This window comes from Nerophis lumbriciformis, linkage group LG02 (genome assembly GCF_033978685.3).
Source record: "Nerophis lumbriciformis linkage group LG02, RoL_Nlum_v2.1, whole genome shotgun sequence".
NCBI classification, from domain to species: Eukaryota; Metazoa; Chordata; class Actinopteri; order Syngnathiformes; family Syngnathidae; genus Nerophis; species Nerophis lumbriciformis.
The window spans coordinates 48945195-48966969 of NC_084549.2; the positions used below are offsets into that span (position 1 = coordinate 48945195).

The 21775-nt window shown below is 45.4% G+C and overlaps 1 protein-coding gene across 8 annotated transcripts in view; it reads right to left on the bottom strand.

The window, feature by feature from the left end:
- eno4 (enolase 4) overlaps positions 1 to 21775 on the bottom strand; it is a 147547-nt gene that overhangs the window by 59626 nt on the left and 66146 nt on the right. For 7 of the 8 annotated variants that reach the window (XM_061963998.1, XM_061963981.1, XM_061963953.1 and 4 more), the window contains 3 exons: positions 16997 to 17065; positions 9082 to 9246; positions 8861 to 8986 (listed from right to left, as the gene is read on the bottom strand). In XM_061963998.1, coding sequence (XP_061819982.1) covers positions 8861 to 8986; positions 9082 to 9246; positions 16997 to 17065 — 360 coding nt within the window. The remainder of the gene's footprint in view (positions 1 to 8860; positions 8987 to 9081; positions 9247 to 16996; positions 17066 to 21775) is intronic. The other variant, XM_061963963.1, reaches the window with a different exon arrangement.

The window sequence follows — 21775 nt, forward strand, 5'->3', positions numbered from 1 at the left end:
TGTGAGAAAAAAAACAAAACATAAGTATTCACAGCGCAATGAAGCTCAAAAGTGAGTTCTGGGGCATCCAGCTTCAACTGATCATCCTTGAGATGTTCCTACAGCTTAATTTAAGTCCACCTGTGGTAAATTCAGTTCGTTGGACATGCTTTGGAAAGGCACACACCAGTCTAAATATAAGGTCCAACACCGTATATGGCAGAGCACAAACCAAGAAATAAGTTAATGGAATTGTCATGAGGCACAAATGTGGGGACGTGTACAACAAATATCTGCTGTATTGAAGGTCCCAATGAGTACGTTGGCCTCCATCATCCATAAATGAAATATGTTTGAAACCACCGGACTCTTCCTAGAGCTTGCCAGTCGTCTAAGCTGAGTGACCCGGGGAGAAGGGCCCAAGTCAGGAAGTTGACCAAGAACCCGATGGTCCCTCTGTCAGAGCTACAGCATTCCTCTGTGCAGATAAGAGAACCTTCCATAAGGACAACCATCTCTGCAGCATTCCACTAATCGGGCCTGTATGGTAGAGTGGCAAGACGTAAGCTATTCCTCGTTCGAGTTGCCCAAAATGCACCTGAAAGACTCTCAGACCATTACAAACAAAATTCTCCGGTCTGACGAGATAAAGATTGAACTCTTTGGCGTGAATGCCAGGCCTCATGGTTGGAGGAAACAACGGATGTAAATCCATTTGATTCACATCTTGACACATGGGTTACGATGTGATTCAAAAACATTTTTAATTTATAAAACAAAACAATTCGATATGGTTCGATTTAGTGTATTAACGATTCAATATTTCAATTTCGATACAGTGTGTGAATTCGGTTATATGGTTAACATTTGTTGGACACATTCTTTTTTACACCACAAAAGGACAAAAGCATTCCTTCCTGTACATTCGCTCCTCATGTTAGAGGATAAATAGTTAAGACCTTAGCACCAAACGCTCAGACGAGACCTGTCCAAACTAAGTCGATGAGCATGAATTCATGAAAACTACTCGGATGAGAGGCTAAATGTTAAAAGACAACTGATCCGTTGAATGCCAAGAGAATAACAATAACTTGATGAATGGAAACACCTATAGACACATTTATCTTTAATTATAAAAAAGCACGTTCAATAAAAGTGACACACTTCCAGTATTTTAATTTTTTTTAAAACAACATACAGTATATCACCAAATATGTTGAATTAAATAAAAAGGCAAACATTTGTCACATGTCAAATATATTTATTTTCCACGAGTCAAGTTAGTGTTGTCACAGATGTCTACGGGTTATAGCCAATGGCTTGACTGGGGCATGGAACTTCTGGGACAAGAATGGGAAGTGACGTGTGTTGTTGGGGTGAGGAGTGAAAGGTAGTTTGAGTGTTGGGATTGAGCTCGTTGTATGAAAGCATTGAATTTTGTAAAATAAAGACAGACAAACTGGGAATCTGTTTCGGCCGCCATTACTTGGAATGTTACAATATTGACAGACAGAACTGCACGATATGACGTTATGGTTCTTGTGGAAATCAGGGCTATTTATTTGACAGGCAGCCATTACACTTGCGTTGTTTTAAAGATAAACTGTCACATGATTGCTAGTCTTGCGCGTTACCCCGTCCATGTATCTATGGCTATTCTCGTCGCCAGCTACATAAGTAACGTAACAAGGGTCTGACTCTTTTCAAGGACAACCCTGGCTCTCGTCTTGTCCGAAAGACAAACATTTGCCAACTGATTTATAGTTCGGTGCAATAACCGGTTTATATGTCTTCACCCTTGTCGATTGAGGGGGCTGTAACTGATGTAGCCGAACCGACCAATGCTCGAACCGGATATTGCTCGAACTGGACACGCATCGTTTTATCGTTTATAACCCTAGTGAAAACCAGCTCCACAGCTCTCTTGAGCTCAGACTGGGGCGTTGGTTCATCTTTCAACAGGACAACAACTCTTATTACACAGCCAAGATATCAAAGGAATGGACAACTCTGTAAATGTCCTTGAGTGGCCCAACCAGAGTCCTGACTTGAATCCCATTAACCATCTCTGGAGAGATCTGATAATGACTGGCACCAACGCTTCCCTTACAACCTGATGGAGCTTGAGATGTGCTGCAAAGAGGAATGTGTAAAAAATGCCCAAAGATAGGTGTGCCGAGCTTGTGGCATCATATTCAAAAAGACTTGAGACTATAATTGCTGCCAAAGGTGCATCAACAAAGTATTGAGCAAACGATGTGAATACTTATGTACATGTGTTTTTTATTTTTAATACATTTGCACGATATTCTAAAAAATAAATAAATAAATTAATAAAACAATCTTTTTTCTTGCAAACTAACTCCAAATGAGCCTTTTGGAATTTGAGAAAATAGCAACATATTTAGTTACTTTGACGGACATCTCCATAAAAGTGTGCGAGTCCGCCGTTTTTATTCAGTTGTAGTCAATAAGTTACAAACCCCATTTCCATATGATTTGGGAAATTGTGTTATATGTAAATATAAACGGAATACAATGATTTGACCTATGGTCATGAACTTTGGGTCATGACCGAAAGGACAAGATCACGGGTACAAGCGGCCGAAATGAGTTTCCTCCGCCGAGTGGCGGGGCTCTCCCTTAGAGATAGGGTGAGAAGCTCTGTCATTCGGGGGGAGCTCAAAGTAAAGCCGCTGCTCCTCCACATCGAGAGGAGCCAGATGAGGTGGTTCGGGCATCTGGTCAGGATGCCACCCGAACGCCTCCCTAGGAAGGTGTTTCGGGCACGTCCGACCGGTAGGAGGCCACGGGGAAGACCCAGGACACGCTGGGAAGACTATCTCTCCCGGCTGGCCTGGGAACGCCTCGGGATCCCCCGGGAGGAGCTGGACGAAGTGGCTGGGGAGAGGGAAGTCTGGGCTTCCCTGCTTAAGCTGCTGCCCCCGCGACCCGACCACGTATAAGCGGAAGAAGATGGATGGATGGATGGATGGACAATGATTTGCAAATCATTTTCAACCTATATTCAGTTGAATATGCTACAAAGACAACATATTTGATGTTCAAACTGATAAACTTTTTTTTTTTTTTGCAAATAATCATTAACTTTAGAATTTGATGCCAGCAACACGTGACAAAGAAGTTGGGAAAGGTGGCAATAAATACTGATAAAGTTGAGGAATGCTCATCAAACACTTATTTGGAACATCGCACAGGTAAACAGGCAAATTGGGAACAGGTGGGTGCCATGATTGGGTATAAAAGTAGATTCCATGAAATGCTCAGTCATTTACAAACAAGGATGGGGTGAGGGTCACCACTTTGTCAACAAATGCGTGAGCAAATTGTTGAATAGTTTAAGAAAAACCTTTCTCAACCAGCTATTGCAAGGAATTTAGGGATTTCACCATCTACGATCCGTAATATCATCAAAGGGTTCAGAGAATCTGGAGAAATCACTGCACGTAAGCAGCTAAGCCCGTGACCTTCGATCCCTCAGGCTGTACTGCATCAACAAGCGACATCAGTGTGTAAAGGATATCGCCACATGGGCTCAGGAACACTTCAGAAACCCACTGTCAGTAACTACAGTTGGTCGCTACATCTGTAAGTCCAAGTTAAAACTCTCCTATGGAAGGCGAAAACCGTTTATCAACAACACCCAGAAACGCCGTCGGCTTCGCTGGGCCTGAGCTGTTACGGCACGTGCACAGTCAGCTGTTCCTTCGTCAACACACGCCGCAGGACACGCCCATACACACTCTGCTTCTGCTGCCAAGCGCCAGCACAGCTGCGCGCAATCATCAATTGACACACCTGCTGCTGATGACACCACTCCCCATAAAAGCCAGCGTGTCCAGAGAACCAACGCTGGAACGTAGTCTCTGCTTGCAGTAAGCTTTCGTCTCTGGCTCCTCACCATTGTTTGCTCGCTCCAAGTGACCTTTTGACCTTTTGCTCATTTGTCCTTGACGCTCCTCTTGTTTTCCCCAGAATTCCCTCTGTCGCCTTGGAGGTGAGCTGTGTGCCTCACTTCTCTGACCCTCTCGGGGAATCACACCGAGACCATCAGCCTCTGGGTGCTCGACGCTCCCGTCGCCCCGCTTGTCCTCGGGCGATCTTGGCTACGACAGCACGACCCTCACATCTCCTGGTCCACGGGCAAGGTCCTTGCTTGGAGCACTGCCTGCCATGCTAACTGCCTAAGATCGGCAGTTCCCCCGGCCTGCAGGGTCAAGCCCACCTCACCTCCCACTGATCTCTCCTGTGTTCCCGCTGCTTATCATGACCTTTCAGCAGTATTTGACAAGGTACGTGCACTGTCTCTTCCCCCGCATAGACCTTATGACTGCGCCATCGACCTGATTCCCAACGCTGTCCTTCCCTCCAGCAGACTTTACAATCTGTCTCTACCGGAAAAAAAAGCCATGAAGGACTACATCACAGAATCCCTCGCCTCAGGTATCATCACCCCTCCAAGTCCCCGGTGGCAGCAGGCTTCTTCTTCGTGGGAAAGAAAGACGGTTCCTTGAGGCCTTGCATTGACTACAGACAATTAAACTGCATTACTATCAAGAATAAATATCCCCTAACTCTGCTGAGCTCCTCTTTTGAGCCCCTTGCTCCTGCCACTATTTTCACAAAGCTTGATCTCCGAAATGCCTATCACCTGGTGCGAATCAAAGAGGGTGATGAATGGAAGACGGCCTTCAACACCCATCTTGGACACTTCGAGTACAGGGTGATGCCATTCGGCCTCACTAACGCACCGGCTGTTTTCCAGGCCCTCGTCAATGACGTTTTACGAGGCATGTTGGACCATTTTGTTGTCGTGTACCTAGATGACATTTTGATTTTTTCCCAGAACCAGCAGGAGCACCAACGACATGTCCGCCTGGTCCTCCAACGCCTGCTGGAGAACAGGTTGTTCGTCAAAGCAGAGAAGTGTGAGTTCCACACACCTTCAGTGGGATTCTTGGGTTTTGTTGTTGAGAAGGGCCACATAAGAGCGGACCCTAAGAAGATTGAGGCGGTACTGGAGTGGCCCCAACCCACCACCCGTACGGAACTAAGACGGTTCCTGGGATTTGCCGGATTTTATCGACGTTTCATCAAGGATTTCAGCAAGGTAGCTGCACCTCTCCACACACTCACTTCTACCAGTATTCCTTTTCAGTGGACCAGGGAGGCCAGTGAGGCCTTTAGTAGACTGAAGAGGAGTTTTGTCTCTGCCCCGGTCCTCGTCCATCCTGACACGGACAACTCCTTCATCGTGGAGGTGGACGCGTTGGATTCTGGGATTGGAGCAGTGCTCTCCCAACGCTCCCGTAAGGACAACCTTGTACACCCTTGTGCATTCTTTTCTAGGCGCCTCTCTCCAGCTGAACGGAATTACGATGCCGGTAACAGAGAACTACTAGCTGTTCATGAGGCCTTGGCGGAGTGGAGACACTGGTTGGAGGAAGCAAAACACCAGTTTCAGGTCTTGACGGACCATCGCAACCTGCTCCACATTCGTGCCGCCAGGAGGCTTAACGACCGTCAGGCTCGCTGGGCCAATTTTTTCAGCCGTTTTGATTATACGCTCTCGTTTAGGCCAGGCTCCAGGAACACAAAGGCCGATGCCCTCTCCCGTCAGTCCTCGGAGGAGCCCACGTGTTCGCCAACGGCGGAACCCATCCTTCCTCCTGCCCGGATAGTGGGCATGGTTACTTGGGAGGTGGATGAACAGATAAAGACTGCCCTGCGGTCTAATCCGGCACCAGGTGGCGGCCCGCCAACAAGCTGTTTGTTCCCCGTGAGTTCCGATGTAAGGTGCTGGATTGGGGGCATTCCAGCATCTTCTCCTGCCATCCAGGGTTTCAACGCTCGCTATCCTTCATCCGACGGCGGTTCTGGTGGCCGTCTATGGCATCAGACACCCGTGAGTTTATCGCCGCTTGTACCACATGCTCCCGCAATAAAGCTTACCACAGACCTCCGGCGGGCCTCCTGTGCCCACTACCTGTCCCCGGCTGTCCCTGGTCCCACATCGCATTGGACTTTGTGACGGGATTCTCCAGGTCCCGAGGTAACACAACTATCCTTAGTGGTAACACAACTATCCGCAGCCTTCGATTCTCGAAGGCTGCACATTTTGTTCCCCTCCCCAAGCTTCCCTCCTTCTCCGAGACTGCTGACCTCCTTGCACTGCATATTGTAAAGCAACACGGTATCCCGGTGGATATTGTTTCGGATCGTGGTCCCCAGTTCACTTCCCGGGTGTGGCAGTCATTTTGCAAGGGGATTGGGGCTACGGTCAGTCTTACCTCTGGGTATCATCCCCAGAGCAATGGACAAGTGGAGAGGGCCAACCAATGCGTAGAGACCATGTTGCGTTGTGTTGCCGCTCGCCAACCCGCCTCCTGGAGCAAGTACTTGCCTTGGGTCGAGTACGCTTATAACTCTACGAAGAGCTCGGCCACCGGCATATCTCCTTTTGAATGTTCCCTGGGCTATCAACCTCCTATGTTCTCTCAACAGGAGGTCGAAGCAGCAGTTCCGTCCACTCGAGCCCACATCAAACGCTGCCATAAAATTTGGAGGACCGCCCGGGATGCACTCTTGAAAGCCTCCGAAAGGATGCGCCGTAGTGCCAACAGGCGCCGCATCCCGGCACCATCATACCAACCTGGACAACAGGTGATGTTACGCGCCAAGGACCTCCATCTCCAGGTACCCTCCCGGAAATTGGCACCTCGCTACGTCGGGCCATATTCTGTGGAGGCCATTGTCAATCCTGCCTCTATAAGACTGTCTCTCCCGCCTTCTCTAAAGAGGCACCCTGTGTTCCATGTTTCACAGCTCAAACCAGTAGCAGAAAGCTCTTTTTCACCCCCCCCCTCCTAGGATCCTCGAGAGTGGTGACCCAATATGGCCAGTCAAGGAGATCCTCAGGGTCCGTCGGCAGGGTAGGGGGCTAGTGTACCTGGTAGACTGGGAGGGCTATGGACCAGAGGATCGATCATGGGTACCGGCCTCCTATCTTGCGGACCCCTCACTGTTGGAGGATTTCTACCGGGCTCACCCTGAGGCTCCCCGTAGCTCGTCGGGAGCCTCGCATAAGGAAGGGGGCACTGTTACGGCACGTGCACAGTCAGCTGTTCCTTTTGTCAACACACGCCGCAGGACACGCCCATACACACTCTGCTTCTGCTGCCAAGCGCCAGCACAGCTGCGTGCAATCATCAATTGACACACCTGCTGCTGATGACACCACTCCCCATAAAAGCCAGCGTGTCCAGAGAACCAACGCTGGAACGTAGTCTCTGCTTGCAGTAAGCTTTCGTCTCTGGCTCCTCACCATTGTTTGCTCGCTCCAAGTGACCTTTTGCTCATTTGTCCTTGACGCTCCACTTGTTTTCCCCAAAATTCCCTCTGTCGCCTTGGAGGTGAGCTATGTGCCTCACTTCTCTGGACCCCTCTGGATTCTGATTGCCTCCCTCGATCCTCGACCCCCACTTTGGACTCGGACCTCTTGACGCCCCTCTCAGCCCCACGGACCCCCGCTTGTATCACGGATTCTCCTATCTGCCTCGCCCTACTGAACTGGTCGCATTCTCACTCAACACGCACTCACAACAACCACTGGTAAATATTAATTGTAACATTTCACTTAGTCCTGCAAACATACATAGTAGCATACACACTCCACCTCATAATCAAGCTCAAATAAAACTGTTGAGTTTTATTCCCGTTGCTGTGTCGTCTCCTTCCCCGTCGAATATAACATGAGCTCATCTAAGACGGACTGATACCAAGTGGAAAAGTGTTCTGTGGTCTGACAAGTCCACATTTCAAATTGTTTTTGGAAACTGTGGACGTCGTGTCCTCCGGACCAAAGAGGAAAATAATCATCCAGATTGTTATAGGCGCAAAGTTGAAAAGCCAGCATCTGTGATGGTATGGGGTTGTATTAGTGCCCAAGACATGGGTTATAGGCGCAAAGTTGAAAAGCCAGCATCTGTGATGGTATGGGGTTGTATTAGTGCCCAAGACATGGGTAACTTACACATCTGTGAAGGCGCCATTAATGCTGAAAGGTACATACAGGTTTTGGAGCAACATATGTTGCCATCCAAGCAACGTTACCATGGACGCCCCTGCTTATTACGTGTTACATCAACGTGGCTTCATGGTAAAAGAGTGCGGGTACTAGACTAGCCTGCCTGTAGTCCAGACCTGTCTCCCATTGAAAATGTGTGGCGCATTATGAAGCCTAAAATACCACAACGGAGACCCCCGGACTGTTGAACAACTTAAGCTGTACATCAAGCAAGAATGGGAAAGAATTCCACCTGAGAAGCTTAGAAAATGTGTCTCCTCAGTTCCCAAACGTTTACTGAGTGTTGTTAAAAAGAAAGGCCATGTAGCACAGTGGTGAACATGCCCTTTCCCAACTACTTTGGCACATGTTGCAGCCATGAAATTCTAAGTTAATTATTATTTGCAAAAAAAATAAAGTTTATGAGTTTGAACGTCAAATATCTTGTCTTTGTAGTGCATTCAACTGAATATGGGTTGAAAAGGATTTGCAAATCATTGTATTCCGTTTATATTTACATCTAACACAATTTCCCAACTCATATGGAAACGGGGTTTGCATTTATTTATTGTTGTCAATCCCCTTGTCTGTGTGCAGACTGGCATGCACATGCACATGCACATGCACATGCATATTTCGCTGTTGCCATTTCTAGTAAAAAGTAGCGTATAGTTCTAAAATATATCGGTCTGGAGACTCGATATAGAAGAACTCAAATCAATAACAAGGCTGACAGGGAGAAAACACAGTAGAAGTGGACTTGGCTATACCTCATGCCAAAATACCATATCATACCTCCTTCCTGAAAGGATCGATTAAAGCCACCACTGCTGCATATTTGCCAATCAGGGTTGTATACATGGCCACTAAATCATCAGCAGACTTAAAAACTCCTGTTGCAATCTCATATTTTTCTTTGGTCTGAATGGGAAAAAAGAAGAAGCTATCAGTTATTTTTCTTCCACATGAACTCACTTTCTGATTTGAACACTGCAAAATAGTTTTCATGAACTTACATAGTCCATTAGGTTGGGTGCAGCACAGTTGACCGCCAAATGGATCTCTACTCCCAGTTCCAGTTCCAGATTACTACAGGCTTCAGTGATCAGATCAAGAGCCTGTTCAGGGCGATCGAAGCTCACAGGCATCACTCCACTGTCCCTCAGAATGGCTTGGGTGGTCTTGGATCAAACACAACAATAAAATGTATTTAACGGTAAATAAGTATCTTAGTTTTGATCGACGGGAGATTCTTGATTTGTAAAGTTTTGTCAGGAAAGATTAGCTTCCTGGCATCGCCTCAGTTGGAGTGCTTTTTGTTGTATTTGGTAGGTTTTGTTCTTAGCCCCTTTTCCCCTCCACAGCCGGAGCGTTTTGAGTTGTTAATATTTTTGTTAGTTTAGTGGTCAGGTTAGATCTGTTTTGATAGCCTGTTTTGTTTCTCCCGTTTTGGACCCCTTCCCTTGTTAGAAGGGGTCCAAATCCTGCATCTGTGTCCAGAGTCCTATTCGGGTCGTGACAATTACAAATATAGATGATATTTTATACTATTTTGTTTTATTCTGTTTTTATGTTGGTGTAAGTTTATGTAGCACCATTGCACCATAAACAATGCCTTGTCTGTGAACCTTTTGACTGACAACTGCAATAGAAATCTTCCGATTTAGAAATATATCAACTGTCCAGATCTTTATGAAACAGAGCTTAAGTGACGTGCTTGTGATTGTAAGGATTGAGTGGGAGGACACATAGACCAATAATTTGTGCTGGTATGATTGACACTTTCACGAAGTAGGGGGGGCTATGTATTTTATGATTTTTATGAATATTAAATGCATTAAAGCTTCTCTAACACTTCCTATACTCTTGAAATATGTCATACACTCTAAAACATACATCATTTTAAACTTAAATGGATATTCAAATATTATTGTATTCGGTGGCGACTATCTGGCACCACTGTTTCGTCACATCTGGTGCGGGAGATCTAGCTATAACACACTTGAAGTAAATGTCCACTAGAATTATATGCGTTAATCTCATTTAACATAAAAAAAAAGCTTGATCAATAAATTACATCCAGATGGGCATTAATTGGTTGCATGTTGAGTGAATTTGCAGGTATCACAAAAAATGGTAAGAACACCTAAAGACCATGCAGTCCTAGTATTGTTTAGCGGTAAAAACATTATGACCTCCCACTACCAGCACCCAGTGCACTGTGATACCTGCTCTTATAGGGACCAGAGACTTGTATAAAAAAACGTATGGCCAACTAAATAAAAGGCACGATCGTTGCTACCAAAGACCTGTGCGGCTGTGTATGGAGGCATGCAATTGCAGCTGTTCTGATATTAGCTTTCCTGACGAAATCAAACAAAATAATAAGTCTAAATATTGTTATAAACATACTCTAGCTCGTAAACTTACAACAAAACATGCTTGTATTTCATCAAAGTATAATGTTGCAGCCGTATTTGATGCACTCTGCTGCTCCATTCATGACCAGCAGGCTCTATAACACGCGGCGGTGTCGAAAATTAAAAAAAAAACTAAATACACATAACAACCAAAAAATAACTTATTACCCCAATTTTGCCAAACTCTTCATTAGCTTTGGACTAACAATCATAGCAATATTATGACTTTGGTGTGAAGTATGTCAACTGTGGTGGCAGCCTCCAACGTACTGTTTGTATCACTGTGTCACGTGGGGGTCGCATATTCATGCGGGATCGTTCCTTCAGTGCACAACACGGACACACACAAAGACGTGAAGGTAAGAGATTATTTAATTACATGAATAATAGGCAAACAGAAAACAAGCAAAAGAAAAGCGTGCCGAACGCACGAGAAGCTAAGGCTAAACTTAGCACAGGACTCTGGAACATGAAAACAAACCAACGTGATTGTAGCTTACCGCAAACAAGGAGGACAGGACGAGGGAACAGAAAGGCAGGCTTAAATAACAGTGACATGATTGGTGACAGGTGTGTGTGAGTCAAAACGTGGAAGAGGTGAAACTAATGGGTGACCATGGAAACCAAAACAAACTCACAAGTACACAAGCAATAACAAAAGGAGTCCAAAACTAACAGAAAACACAACAACATGATCCGGACCACGGATCATGACACACTGTGCTATCTATGCCTATGCTTCGACAAACTTTGTTCATCCGCTATCATCTATTATTACACCCACAATTTGGTTTATTATACTCTTTGAAAAATGTCACGAGCGAGGTGCTGGACATTGAGTCCGAGTGGACCATGTTCCGCACCTCTATTGTCGAGGCGGCTGATTAGAGCTGTGGCCGCAAGGTGCTTGGTGCCGGTCGTGGCGGTAATCGTAGAACCTGCTGGTGTTTAGCGGTAAAGGATGCCGTCAAGCTGAAGAAAGAGTCCTATTGGGTTCTTTTGGCTCATAGGACTCCGGAGGCAGCGGACAGGTACCGACAGCCCAAGCAGTGTGAGGCTTCAGCGGTCGCGGAGGCGAAAACTCGGACATGGGAGGAGTTCGGGGAAGCCAGGGAAAACGACTTCCAGATGGCTTAGAAGCGGTTCTGGTCCACCATCTGCCGTCTCAGGAAGGGGAAGCAGTGCACTGTAAACACCGTGTATGGTAAAGATGGTGTTCTGCTGATCTCGACTGCGGACGGTGTGGATCGGTGGAGGGAATACTTTGAAGACCTCCTCAATCCCACCAACACGTCTTCCTATGCTGAAGCAGTCCCTGGGGAATCTGTGGTGGGCTCTACTATTTCTGGGGCTTCTGCTTTTTGCAGATGATGTGGTCCTGATAGCTTCATCTGGCCAGGATCTTCAGCTCTCACTGGACCGGTTCGCAGCCAAGTGTGAAGCGACTGGGATGAGAATCAGCACCTCCAAGTCCGAGTCCAGGGTTCTCGCCCGGAAAAGGGTGGAGCACCATCTCTGGGTTGGGGAGGAGATCTTGCCCCATGTGGAGGAGTTCAAGTATCTCAAAGTCTTGTTCACGAGTGAGAGAAGAGTGGATCGTGAGATAGACAGGCGGATTAGTGCGGTGTCTTCCGTAATGTGGATACCGTATCGATCCGTTGTTGCAAAGAAGGAACTGAACCGGAAAGCAAAGCTCTTAATTTACCGGTTCCCATCCTCACCTATGGTCATGAGCTTTGGGTTATGACCGAAATAACAAGATCACGGGTACAAGCGGCTGCAATGAGTTTCCTACGCCGGGTGGCGGGGATCTCCCTTAGAGATAGGGTGAGAAGCTCTGTCATCCGGGAGGAACTCAAAGTAAAGCCGCTGCTCCTCAACATCGAGAGGAGCCAGATGAGGTGGTTTGGGCCTCTGGTCAGGATGCCACCCGAACACCTCCCTAGAAGTGGCTGGGGAGAGGGAAGTCTGGGCTTCCCTGCTTAGGGCTGCTGCCCCCGCGACCCGACCTCGGATAAGCGGAAGAAGATGGATGGATGGACGGATGAATGGAGGGATGGATTACTCTTTCAATGTCTACTTCATCTACTTGTATTTGTGTTTGACTTTCTCTTCTGCTGTTACAGAATAGCATTATCTTAATTTTACTAAAATTCAAGCATAGTCTTTTTGTTAAACCATCTCTAATTTGTTCATTTCTTCTAGTGTTTTTTGTATTAGTTTCTGTGTGTTCTCTCCTGAACAAAACACATACGTTTTGTCGTGTGTTTACCTCGCACAAAAACTAGTGTGTGTCTCGCCATTGTTGGTGGCGAACCTTCACTTCCAACACTTGTCTTCTTTTCGGGTTGTTTGGAAAGCAATGTAAAAACGTTTCACAATTCTTACCGGTGGACAAACCTGCAAAACAGGGCATGTTTACACCTCAAAAAACGAGGAAGCGCCACAGACACATATCTCAAAGTTGTAGCAGCCATGGCGCCCTGAAGTCATGTGAGTGCCTTTTGACTAATTATTGAGAAGATCGTCTGAAATTGAGTTGGCCATACTCTCTTTATACACAACTCTGATAGGGACACCAATACTGCCACCAGTGGTCAACTGACAACTGACGTAAAACAACCAAATATCCTACACCAAACAAACCACACCCAAAGAAAACCTCCTACAGTATTCTGTGATGTAACATTATCAGAGAATGGCAAGGGATTTTTATTTTGAAGGTGTTTTCTCCCTCCTCTAGTCTCAGTAGTATCTGTACGGTGGTTAAGCACAGTAGCTTAAACACGGCAGAGGTTTACGTTTTAGAGCTCGTGTTTGTTATTTCTTTCCATGTTGTGCCTTGAAAAACACGCCAGTAAGGGTGATTGATTGTTGTCTTGTATGTCTTACATTCATCAATTATTGTACCAGCATTTGTCACATTTATCTCACAAAGCTTCTTGATCTGTGGGCATCAAAATGCTTGCTGGTTGGTTAGCGATTCAATATTCACATTCTCCAATTCTCCATAAAATTAATAGTTACCTTTATTTAAAGGGGCCCTGTTACATATACCAACTTTTCTTTCTTCTGCTGTATTGTATTTGGGATCTGCATAAGTCCCAAAATGTGGGGACTTATATATGTATATATATATATATATATATATATATATATATATATATATATATATATATATATATATAAGAGCAGACAACACAGACCACAAGATGGCGTAGTTGCTCTATGATTTAATATATATATATATACATATATATATATATATATATATATATATATATATATATATATATATATATTATATATATATATATATTTGGCGGGGATATTTTTAAAACAATCTTGCGTTCCTTCAAACTCCCTCCGGATGAGCTGTTTGGAATTTGCCCCAGGTGTGATGTTTTTCCCAGGTGTGACGGATTATCCACATATGGTACGAATTCACCTGAAACATCTTTGCGCGAGTCAGCCATTTTAAAACTGTGTACGAGCATCTGTAGTTCACAAGATGTCCACAATGGAACACTTAAGGAATGGAAATTCTGTTGTTGGTTGCTTTAACCAGCACATCCATCCATCCATCCATTTTCTACCGCTTGTCCCTTTCAGGGTCGCAGTAGGTATCTCAGCTGCATTCGGGCGGAAGGCGGGGTACACCCTGGACAAGTCGCCACCTCATCGCTGTTATGTTTACTGGTAGGAGAGTAGACGACACAGACCACAAGATGGCGTAGTTGCTCTATGATATATATATATATATATATATATATATATATATATATATATATATATATATAATAACAAACAATATTATTAATAAACAATGGTATGGTGTGACAAAATCCAAGAGAGTGTATGGTGTGTGACTATGTGTGGAGATTAGCTGTTGAGTGTTACCGGTAGTGTTGAACAAGAGGAAAGTCCAAAAGGGGCTGGGCAGGCTCCTATGTCTGTGAGCAGGCAGGGAGTCAGGGCGAATAGAGAGGCGTCAAAGGTCCTTGTCCAAGCGGGAGTTCGTGATCCAAGAGGCAGTCCGGGAAGCAGGGGGTGGCAAGGAAGTTGTGCCTTAATTTTAACTTTTATGATTGGCGGCGGCGTGCCTTCAACTGTGAAGAAGTCACTCTGAGTGTGTGCAAAGCAAACTAAGCTGCTTCAAAAACCTGAGCCAGTATAAATATCGATTTTCATGGGTGCCTACTATTTATGGCAATAGAGGAGACATTGAAACAGTAAGTAATAACAATAGGTTAGAAATGTGTGAATGATACGCGCAATGTAGCTCGATTAGTTGTGTACAGTAGTTAGTCTGGCCTTCTATTGTACAAACCCCGTTTCCATATGAGTTGGGAAATTGTGTTATATGTAAATATAAACTGAATACAATGATTTGCAAATCATTTTCAACCCATATTCAATTGAACATGCTACAAAGACAACATATTTGATGTTCAAACTGATAAACATTTTTCTTTTTGCAAATAATCATTAACTTTAGAATTTGATGCCAGCAACACGTGACAAAGAAGTTGGGAAAGGTGGCAATAAATACTGATAAAGTTGAGGAATGCTCATCAAACACTTATTTGGAACATCCCACAGGTGTGCAGGCTAATTGGGAACAGGTGGGTGCCATGATTGGGTATAAAAAAAGCTTCCCAAAAAATGCTCAGTCTTTCACAAGAAAGGATGGGGCGAGGTACACCCCTTTGTCCACAACTGCGTGAGCAAATAGTCAAACAGTTTAAGAACAACGTTTCTCAAAGTGTAATTGCAAGAAATTTAGGGATTTCAACATCTACAGTCCATAATATCATCAAACGATTCAGAGAATCTGGAGAAATCACTCCACGTAAAAAAGCCAGCATTTGTGATGGTATGGGGGTGCATTAGTGCCCAAGGCATGGGTAACTTACACATCTGTGAAGGCACCATTAATGCTGAAAGGTACATACAGGTTTTGGAACAACATATGCTGCCATCTAAGCGCCGTCTTTTTCATGGACGCCCCTGCTTATTTCAGCAGGACAATGCCAAGCCACATTCAGCACGTGTTACAACAGCGTGGCTTCTTAAAAAAAGAGTGCGTGTACTTTCCTGGGCCTCCTGCAGTCCAGACCTGTCTCCCATCGAAAATGTGTGGCGCATTATGAAGCGTAAAATAGGACAGCGGAGACCCCGGACTTTTAAATGACTGAAGCTCTACATAAAACAAGAATGGGAAAGAATTCCACTTTCAAAGCTTCAACAATTAGTTTCCTCAGTTCCCAATCGTTTATTGAGTGTTGTTAAAAGAAAAGGGGATGTAACACAGTGGTGAACATGCCCTTTCCCAACTACTTTGGCACGTGTTGCAGCTATGAAATTCTAAGTTAATTATTATTTGCAAAAAAAAAATAAAGTTTATGAGTTTGAACATCAAATATCTTGTCTTTGTAGTGCATTCAATTGAATATGGGTTGAAAAGGATTTGCAAATAATTGTATTCCGTTTATATTTACATCTAACACAATTTCCCAACTCATATGGAAACGGGGTTTGTAAAACAACAGCATCAACGTCCAGCGGCAATACAAATAATACTCTTTCAAAAAAGTACTTTTTCAGTGCCTCCTGTTTGGCAAAGGACCAGTTAGTAATATAATCCGTTATCACGTGAGCAATGTAGCTCCTAGCGTGGCTTACTGTATAGCCTTGAGGGTATTGTTTACAAGGGGTCAAAGCAGCGCTGCAGCACTGCAACATGATATAGAATAAAAAAGCCTTTTTTAATTTACACATTTATATATATGTCCAGGATCGTGCATTTGAGAGATACAGACTCAGTAGAGGTTTAACCTTAGCCAACGTATAGTACCAGATTTGAAGCCGGGCTTTCTTTCTTTCTCTCCTTTGCCCGCACTGTCTCCTAGTTGTGCCGACAGCAAACCACGGTAAGCCTGCTGGTCTCGCCATATCATCTCGGATGTTGTGTTGTGGTAAAAATCACTCAAAACAGATTGGTGGCGGTCACCAATTTCCATAAGGTCTGAATAAAAGCAAGAAAGCTAAATCAATACAAACATGGCTGCTGGGGCGGGGACGAAGTTTTACTCAGCGTGAAGGGGCGTGGCGAGGAGGAGTTCATTTGCATCTCAACACAAGATCTCAAAAGTGGTTTGAAAACGGTGTGTAAAACAAAATCTATGCAAGACCACAAAAAAGTGTTTTGAATGTTGAAAAAAAATCATAATATGACCCCTTTAATGTTTTGATAAGATATTTCTCTCCGGCAAAGTAAAGAGGAAAATATACAGACCATTCATGTATTTTTAATTGGAAGGCTTGGATCGCAAGGTTATGGCAATTGTGTGTTCAAAGTATTTTGTATTTTTCTTAACCAGAGAACTATTTAAATCCATTTAAACATGCAGTATTGTGTTTTATTATATCCTATCATACAACCTGTAAGAATACTCCTTGAATGCTTCTGATGGTTCCTATTCTATCAATGAATGGCAGCATCTCTCACCCCACTTTTTGCTGAAGTGTTCACTATTTTCATCATTTCTTGCTGTAACTGCATTGCCATTGTGATGATCTGTTAAAGAAAGGTCATAGTTCAGCATGAGACAATGTGGACATGAACTACCAATAAAAAAAGCAAAGTGGAAAAGTGTTCTGTGGTCTGACGAGTCCACATTTCAAATAGTTTTTGGAAACTGTGGACGTCATGTCCTCCGGAACAAAGAGGAAAAGAACCATCCGGATTGTTATAGGCGCAAATTTCAAAAGCCAGCATCTGTGATGGTATGAGGTGTATTAGTGCCCAAGGCTTGGGTAACTTACACATCTGTGAAGGCACCACTAATGCTGAAAAGTACATACAGGTTTTGGAGCAACATATGTTGCCATCCAAACAACGTTATCATGGACTCCCCTGCTTATTTCAGCAAGACAATGCCAAGCCACGTGTTACAACAGCATGGCTTCATAGTAAAATAGTGTGGGTACTAGACTGGCCTGCCTGTAGTCCAGACCTGTCTGCCATTGAAAATGTGTGGTGCAATATGAAGCCGTAACTATAACAACGGAGACCCTGGACTGTTGAACAACTTAAGCTGTACATCAAGCTAGCATGGGAAAGAATTCCACCTGAAAAGCTTAAAAAATTGGTCTCCTCAGTTCCCAAACGTTTACTGAGTGTTGTTAAAAGCAAAGGCCATGTAAGACAGTGGAAAAAATGCCCCTGTGCCAACTTTTTTGCAATGTGTTGCTGCCATTAAATTCTAAGTTAATGATTATTTGCAAAAAACATAAAAAAGCTTGTCTTTGCAGTCTAATCAATTGAATATAAGTTGAAAAGGATTTGCAAATCTTTGTATTCTATTTTTATTTACGATTTACACAATGTGCCAACTTGACTGGTTTTGGGTTTTGTACAACAAGAGAAGTATCTCACACTTATCTTTTTTAAAGTAAATCTATCCAGGACAAGCACACAAGTCCAATAACAAAACACACTCGGGTTAAGATCCGGGCAGCCGTTCCTCCTACTCAAGCCTCTCCAGGTTTCACTGTCATTGCCGATGTGAGCGATGAAGTCACCCAGCAGAACAAGGGAATCATCTAAGGGAGCACTCTCCAGTACTCTTTTGCAGCAATCTATAAGGTGTGGGTACTCTGAGCTGCTGTTTGGTGCACAAGCACAAACAGTCAGGACCTGTCCCCCTAACTAAAGGTGGAGGGAAGCTACCCTCCCGTCTACTAGGTTAAACTCCAATGTACAGGCTTTGAGCCGGGGTGCAACAAAAATTACCACCCCATTGCCACCGCAGCCCATTGTCTTTCACTGATTGTAAAGCCAGAGTGGAAGAGAGTCCAGCCCCTCTCGAGAGGATTGGTTCCAGAGCCCTTGCTCTGCGTCAAAGTGAGTACGACTATATCGAGCCGTAACTTCTCCACCTGCTCAGGCTCCTTCCCTCCCAGCGAGGTGAAGTTCCATGTCCCAAGAGCTAGCTTCTAAGGATCGGACTGCCAAGGAAGGGCCCTGCCTTTTGGCTGCCGCTGAGCTCACACTGCACCCTACCTCCATGCCCCCTCCTATGAGTGGTGAGGCCATTGGAGGGAGGACCCACGTTGCCTCTTCGGGCTGTGGGGACTGGCCCGTCCACCAGGCGCTCGCCATCGAGCCCCAACTACGGGCCTGCCTCCAGAGGGGGGCCCCAGTGACTCGCGTATGGGCAAGGGAAAGCTGAGTCTTCGATTTTTCTTCTTCATGGAGGTCTTTGAGCTGCTCTTTGTCTGGTCCCTCACCTAGGACTTGTTTGTCTTGGGAGACCCTACCAGGGGGCATAGAAGCCCACGTCCAACATAGCTCCTAGGATTATTGGAACACGCAAACTCCTCTACAACAATAAGGTGGAAGCTCAGAAAGCTGTATATATATATATATATATATATATATATATATATATATATATATATATATATATATAAAAATATATACATATATATATATATATATATATATATATATATATATATATATATATATATATATATATAAATATATACATACATACATACACTTATATGCATATACATATAAATATATATGCATGTAAATGTATGTACAGTCACGATCAAAAGTTTACATACACTTGAAAAGAACATAATGTCATGACTGTCTTGAGTTTCCAATACTTTCTACAACTCTTTTTTTTTGTGATAGTGTGATTGGAGCACATACTTGTTGGTCACAAAAAACATTCATGAAGTTTGGTTCTTTTATGAATTTATTATGGGTCTACTGAAAATGTGACCAAATCTGCTGGGTCAAAAGTATACATACAGCACTGTTATTATTTGGTTACATGTACCTTGGCAGGTTTTACTGATATAAGGTACTTTTGGTAGTCATCCACGAGCTTCTGGCAAGTTTCTGGTTGAGTTTTTGACCACTCCTCTTGACAAAATTGGTGCAGTTCAGCTAAATTTGTTGGTTTCCTGACATGGACTTGTTTCTTCAGCAGTGTCCACACGGGCTGATGATTTTAGGTTGTCCTGAAGAATTTGGAGGTAATCCTCATTTTCCATTGTCCCATTTACTCTCTGTAAAGCACCAGTTCCACTGGCAGCAAAACAGGCCCAGAGCATAATACTACCACCACCATGCTTGATGGTTAGGCGTGGTCCATCCATCCGCTTATCCGAGGTCAGTTCGCAGGGGCAGCAGCCTAAGCAGGGAAGCTCAGACTTTCCTCTCCCCAGCCACTTTGTCCAGCTCTTCCCGGGGGATCCCGAGATGTTCCCAGGCCAGCCGGGAGGCATAGTCTTCCCAACGTGTCCTGGGTCTTCCCCGTGGCCTCCTACCGGTCGGACGTGCCCTAAACACCTCCCTAGGTAGGCGTTTCGGTGGTATCCTGACCAGATGCCCAAACCACCTCATCTGGCTCCTCTCGATATGGAGGAGCAGCGGCTTTACTTTGAGCTCGTCTCGGATGACAGAGATTCTCTCCCTATCTCTAAGGGAGAGCCCCGCCACCCGGCGGAGGAAGCTCATTTCGGCCGCTTGTACCCGTGATCTTGTCCTTTCGGTCATAACCCAAACTCATGACCATAGGTGAGGATGGGAACGTAGATCACCTGGTAAATTGAGAGCTTTGCCTTCCGGCTCAGTTCCTTCTTCACCACAACGGATCGATACAGCATCCGCATTACTGAAGACGCTGCACCGATCCGCCTGTCGATCTCACGATCCACTCTTCCCTCACTCGTGAACAAGACTCTGAGGTACTTGTACTCCTCCACTTGGGGCAGGGTCTCCTCCCCAACCTGGAGATGGCACTCCACCCTTTTACGGGCGCAAACAATGGACTCGGACTTGGAGGTGCTGATTCTCATTCCAGTCGCTTCACACTCGGCTGCGAACCGATCCAGTGAGAGCTGAAGATCCTGGCCAGATGAAGCCATCAGGACCACATCATCTGCAAAAAGCAGAGACCTAATCCTGCAGCCACCGAACCGGATCCCCTCAACGCCTTGACTGCGCCTAGAAATTCTGTCCATAAAAGTTATGAACAGAATCGGTGACAAAGGGCAGCCTTGGCAGAGTCCAACCCTCACTGGAAACGTGTCCGACTTACTACCGGCAATGCGGACCAAGCTCTGACACTGATCATACAGGGAGCGGACCGCCACAATCAGACAGTCCGATACCCCATACTCTCTGAGCACTCCTCACAGGACTTCTCGGGGTACACGGTAGAATGCCTTCTCTAAGTCCACAAAGCACATGTAGACGTTTGGGCAAACTCCGATGCACCCTCAAGGACCCTGGCGAGAGAATAGAGCTGGTCCACAGTTCCACGACCAGCACGAAAATCATACTGTTCCTCCTGAATCCGAGATTCGACTATCCGGCGTAGCCTCCTCTCCAGTACACATGAATAGACCATACCGGGAAGGCTGAGGAGTGTGATCCCACGATAGTTGGAACACACCCTCCGGTTCCCCTTCTTAAAGAGAGGAACCACCAGCCCGGTCTGCCAATCCAGAGGTACCGCCACCGATGTCCACGCGATGCAGAGTCTTGTCAACCAAGACAGCCCCACAGCATCCCGAGCCTTAAGGAACTCCGGGCGGTTCTCATCCACCCCTGGGGCCTTGCCACCAAGGAGCTTTATAACTACCTCAGCAACCTCAGCCCCAGAAATAGGAGAGTCCACCACATATTCCCCAGGAACTGCTTCCTCATAGGAAGACGTGTTGGTGGGATTGAGGAGGTCTTCAAAATATTCCCTCCACCGATCCACAATATCCGCAGTCGAGGTCAGCAGAACACCATCCTCACCATACACGGTGTTGACACTTTCCAGTACTCCCTCGAGTGTTTGCAAAAAGGGTGTATACTCTGAACTGCTGTTTGGTGCGTAAGCACAAACAACAGTCAGGACCCGTCCCCCCACCCGAAGGTTGCGGGAAGCTACCCTCTCGTCCACTGGGTTGAACTCCAACGTGCAGGCTTTGAGCCGGGGGGGCAACAAGATTTGCTACCCCAGCCCGTCGCCTCTCACTGCGTGCAATGCCAGTGTGGAAGAGTCCAGCCCCTCTCGAGAGAACTGGTTCCAGAGCCCTTGCTGTGCGTCCAAGTGAGTCTGAACTTCTCCAACTCGCGCACTAGCTCAGGCTCCTTCCCGCCCAGCGAGGTGACATTCCACGTCCCAAGAGCTAGCTTATGTAGCCGAGGAAGCGCCCAGCTCACAACGCACCCGACCTCTATGGCCCCTCCCATGAGTGGTGAGCCCAA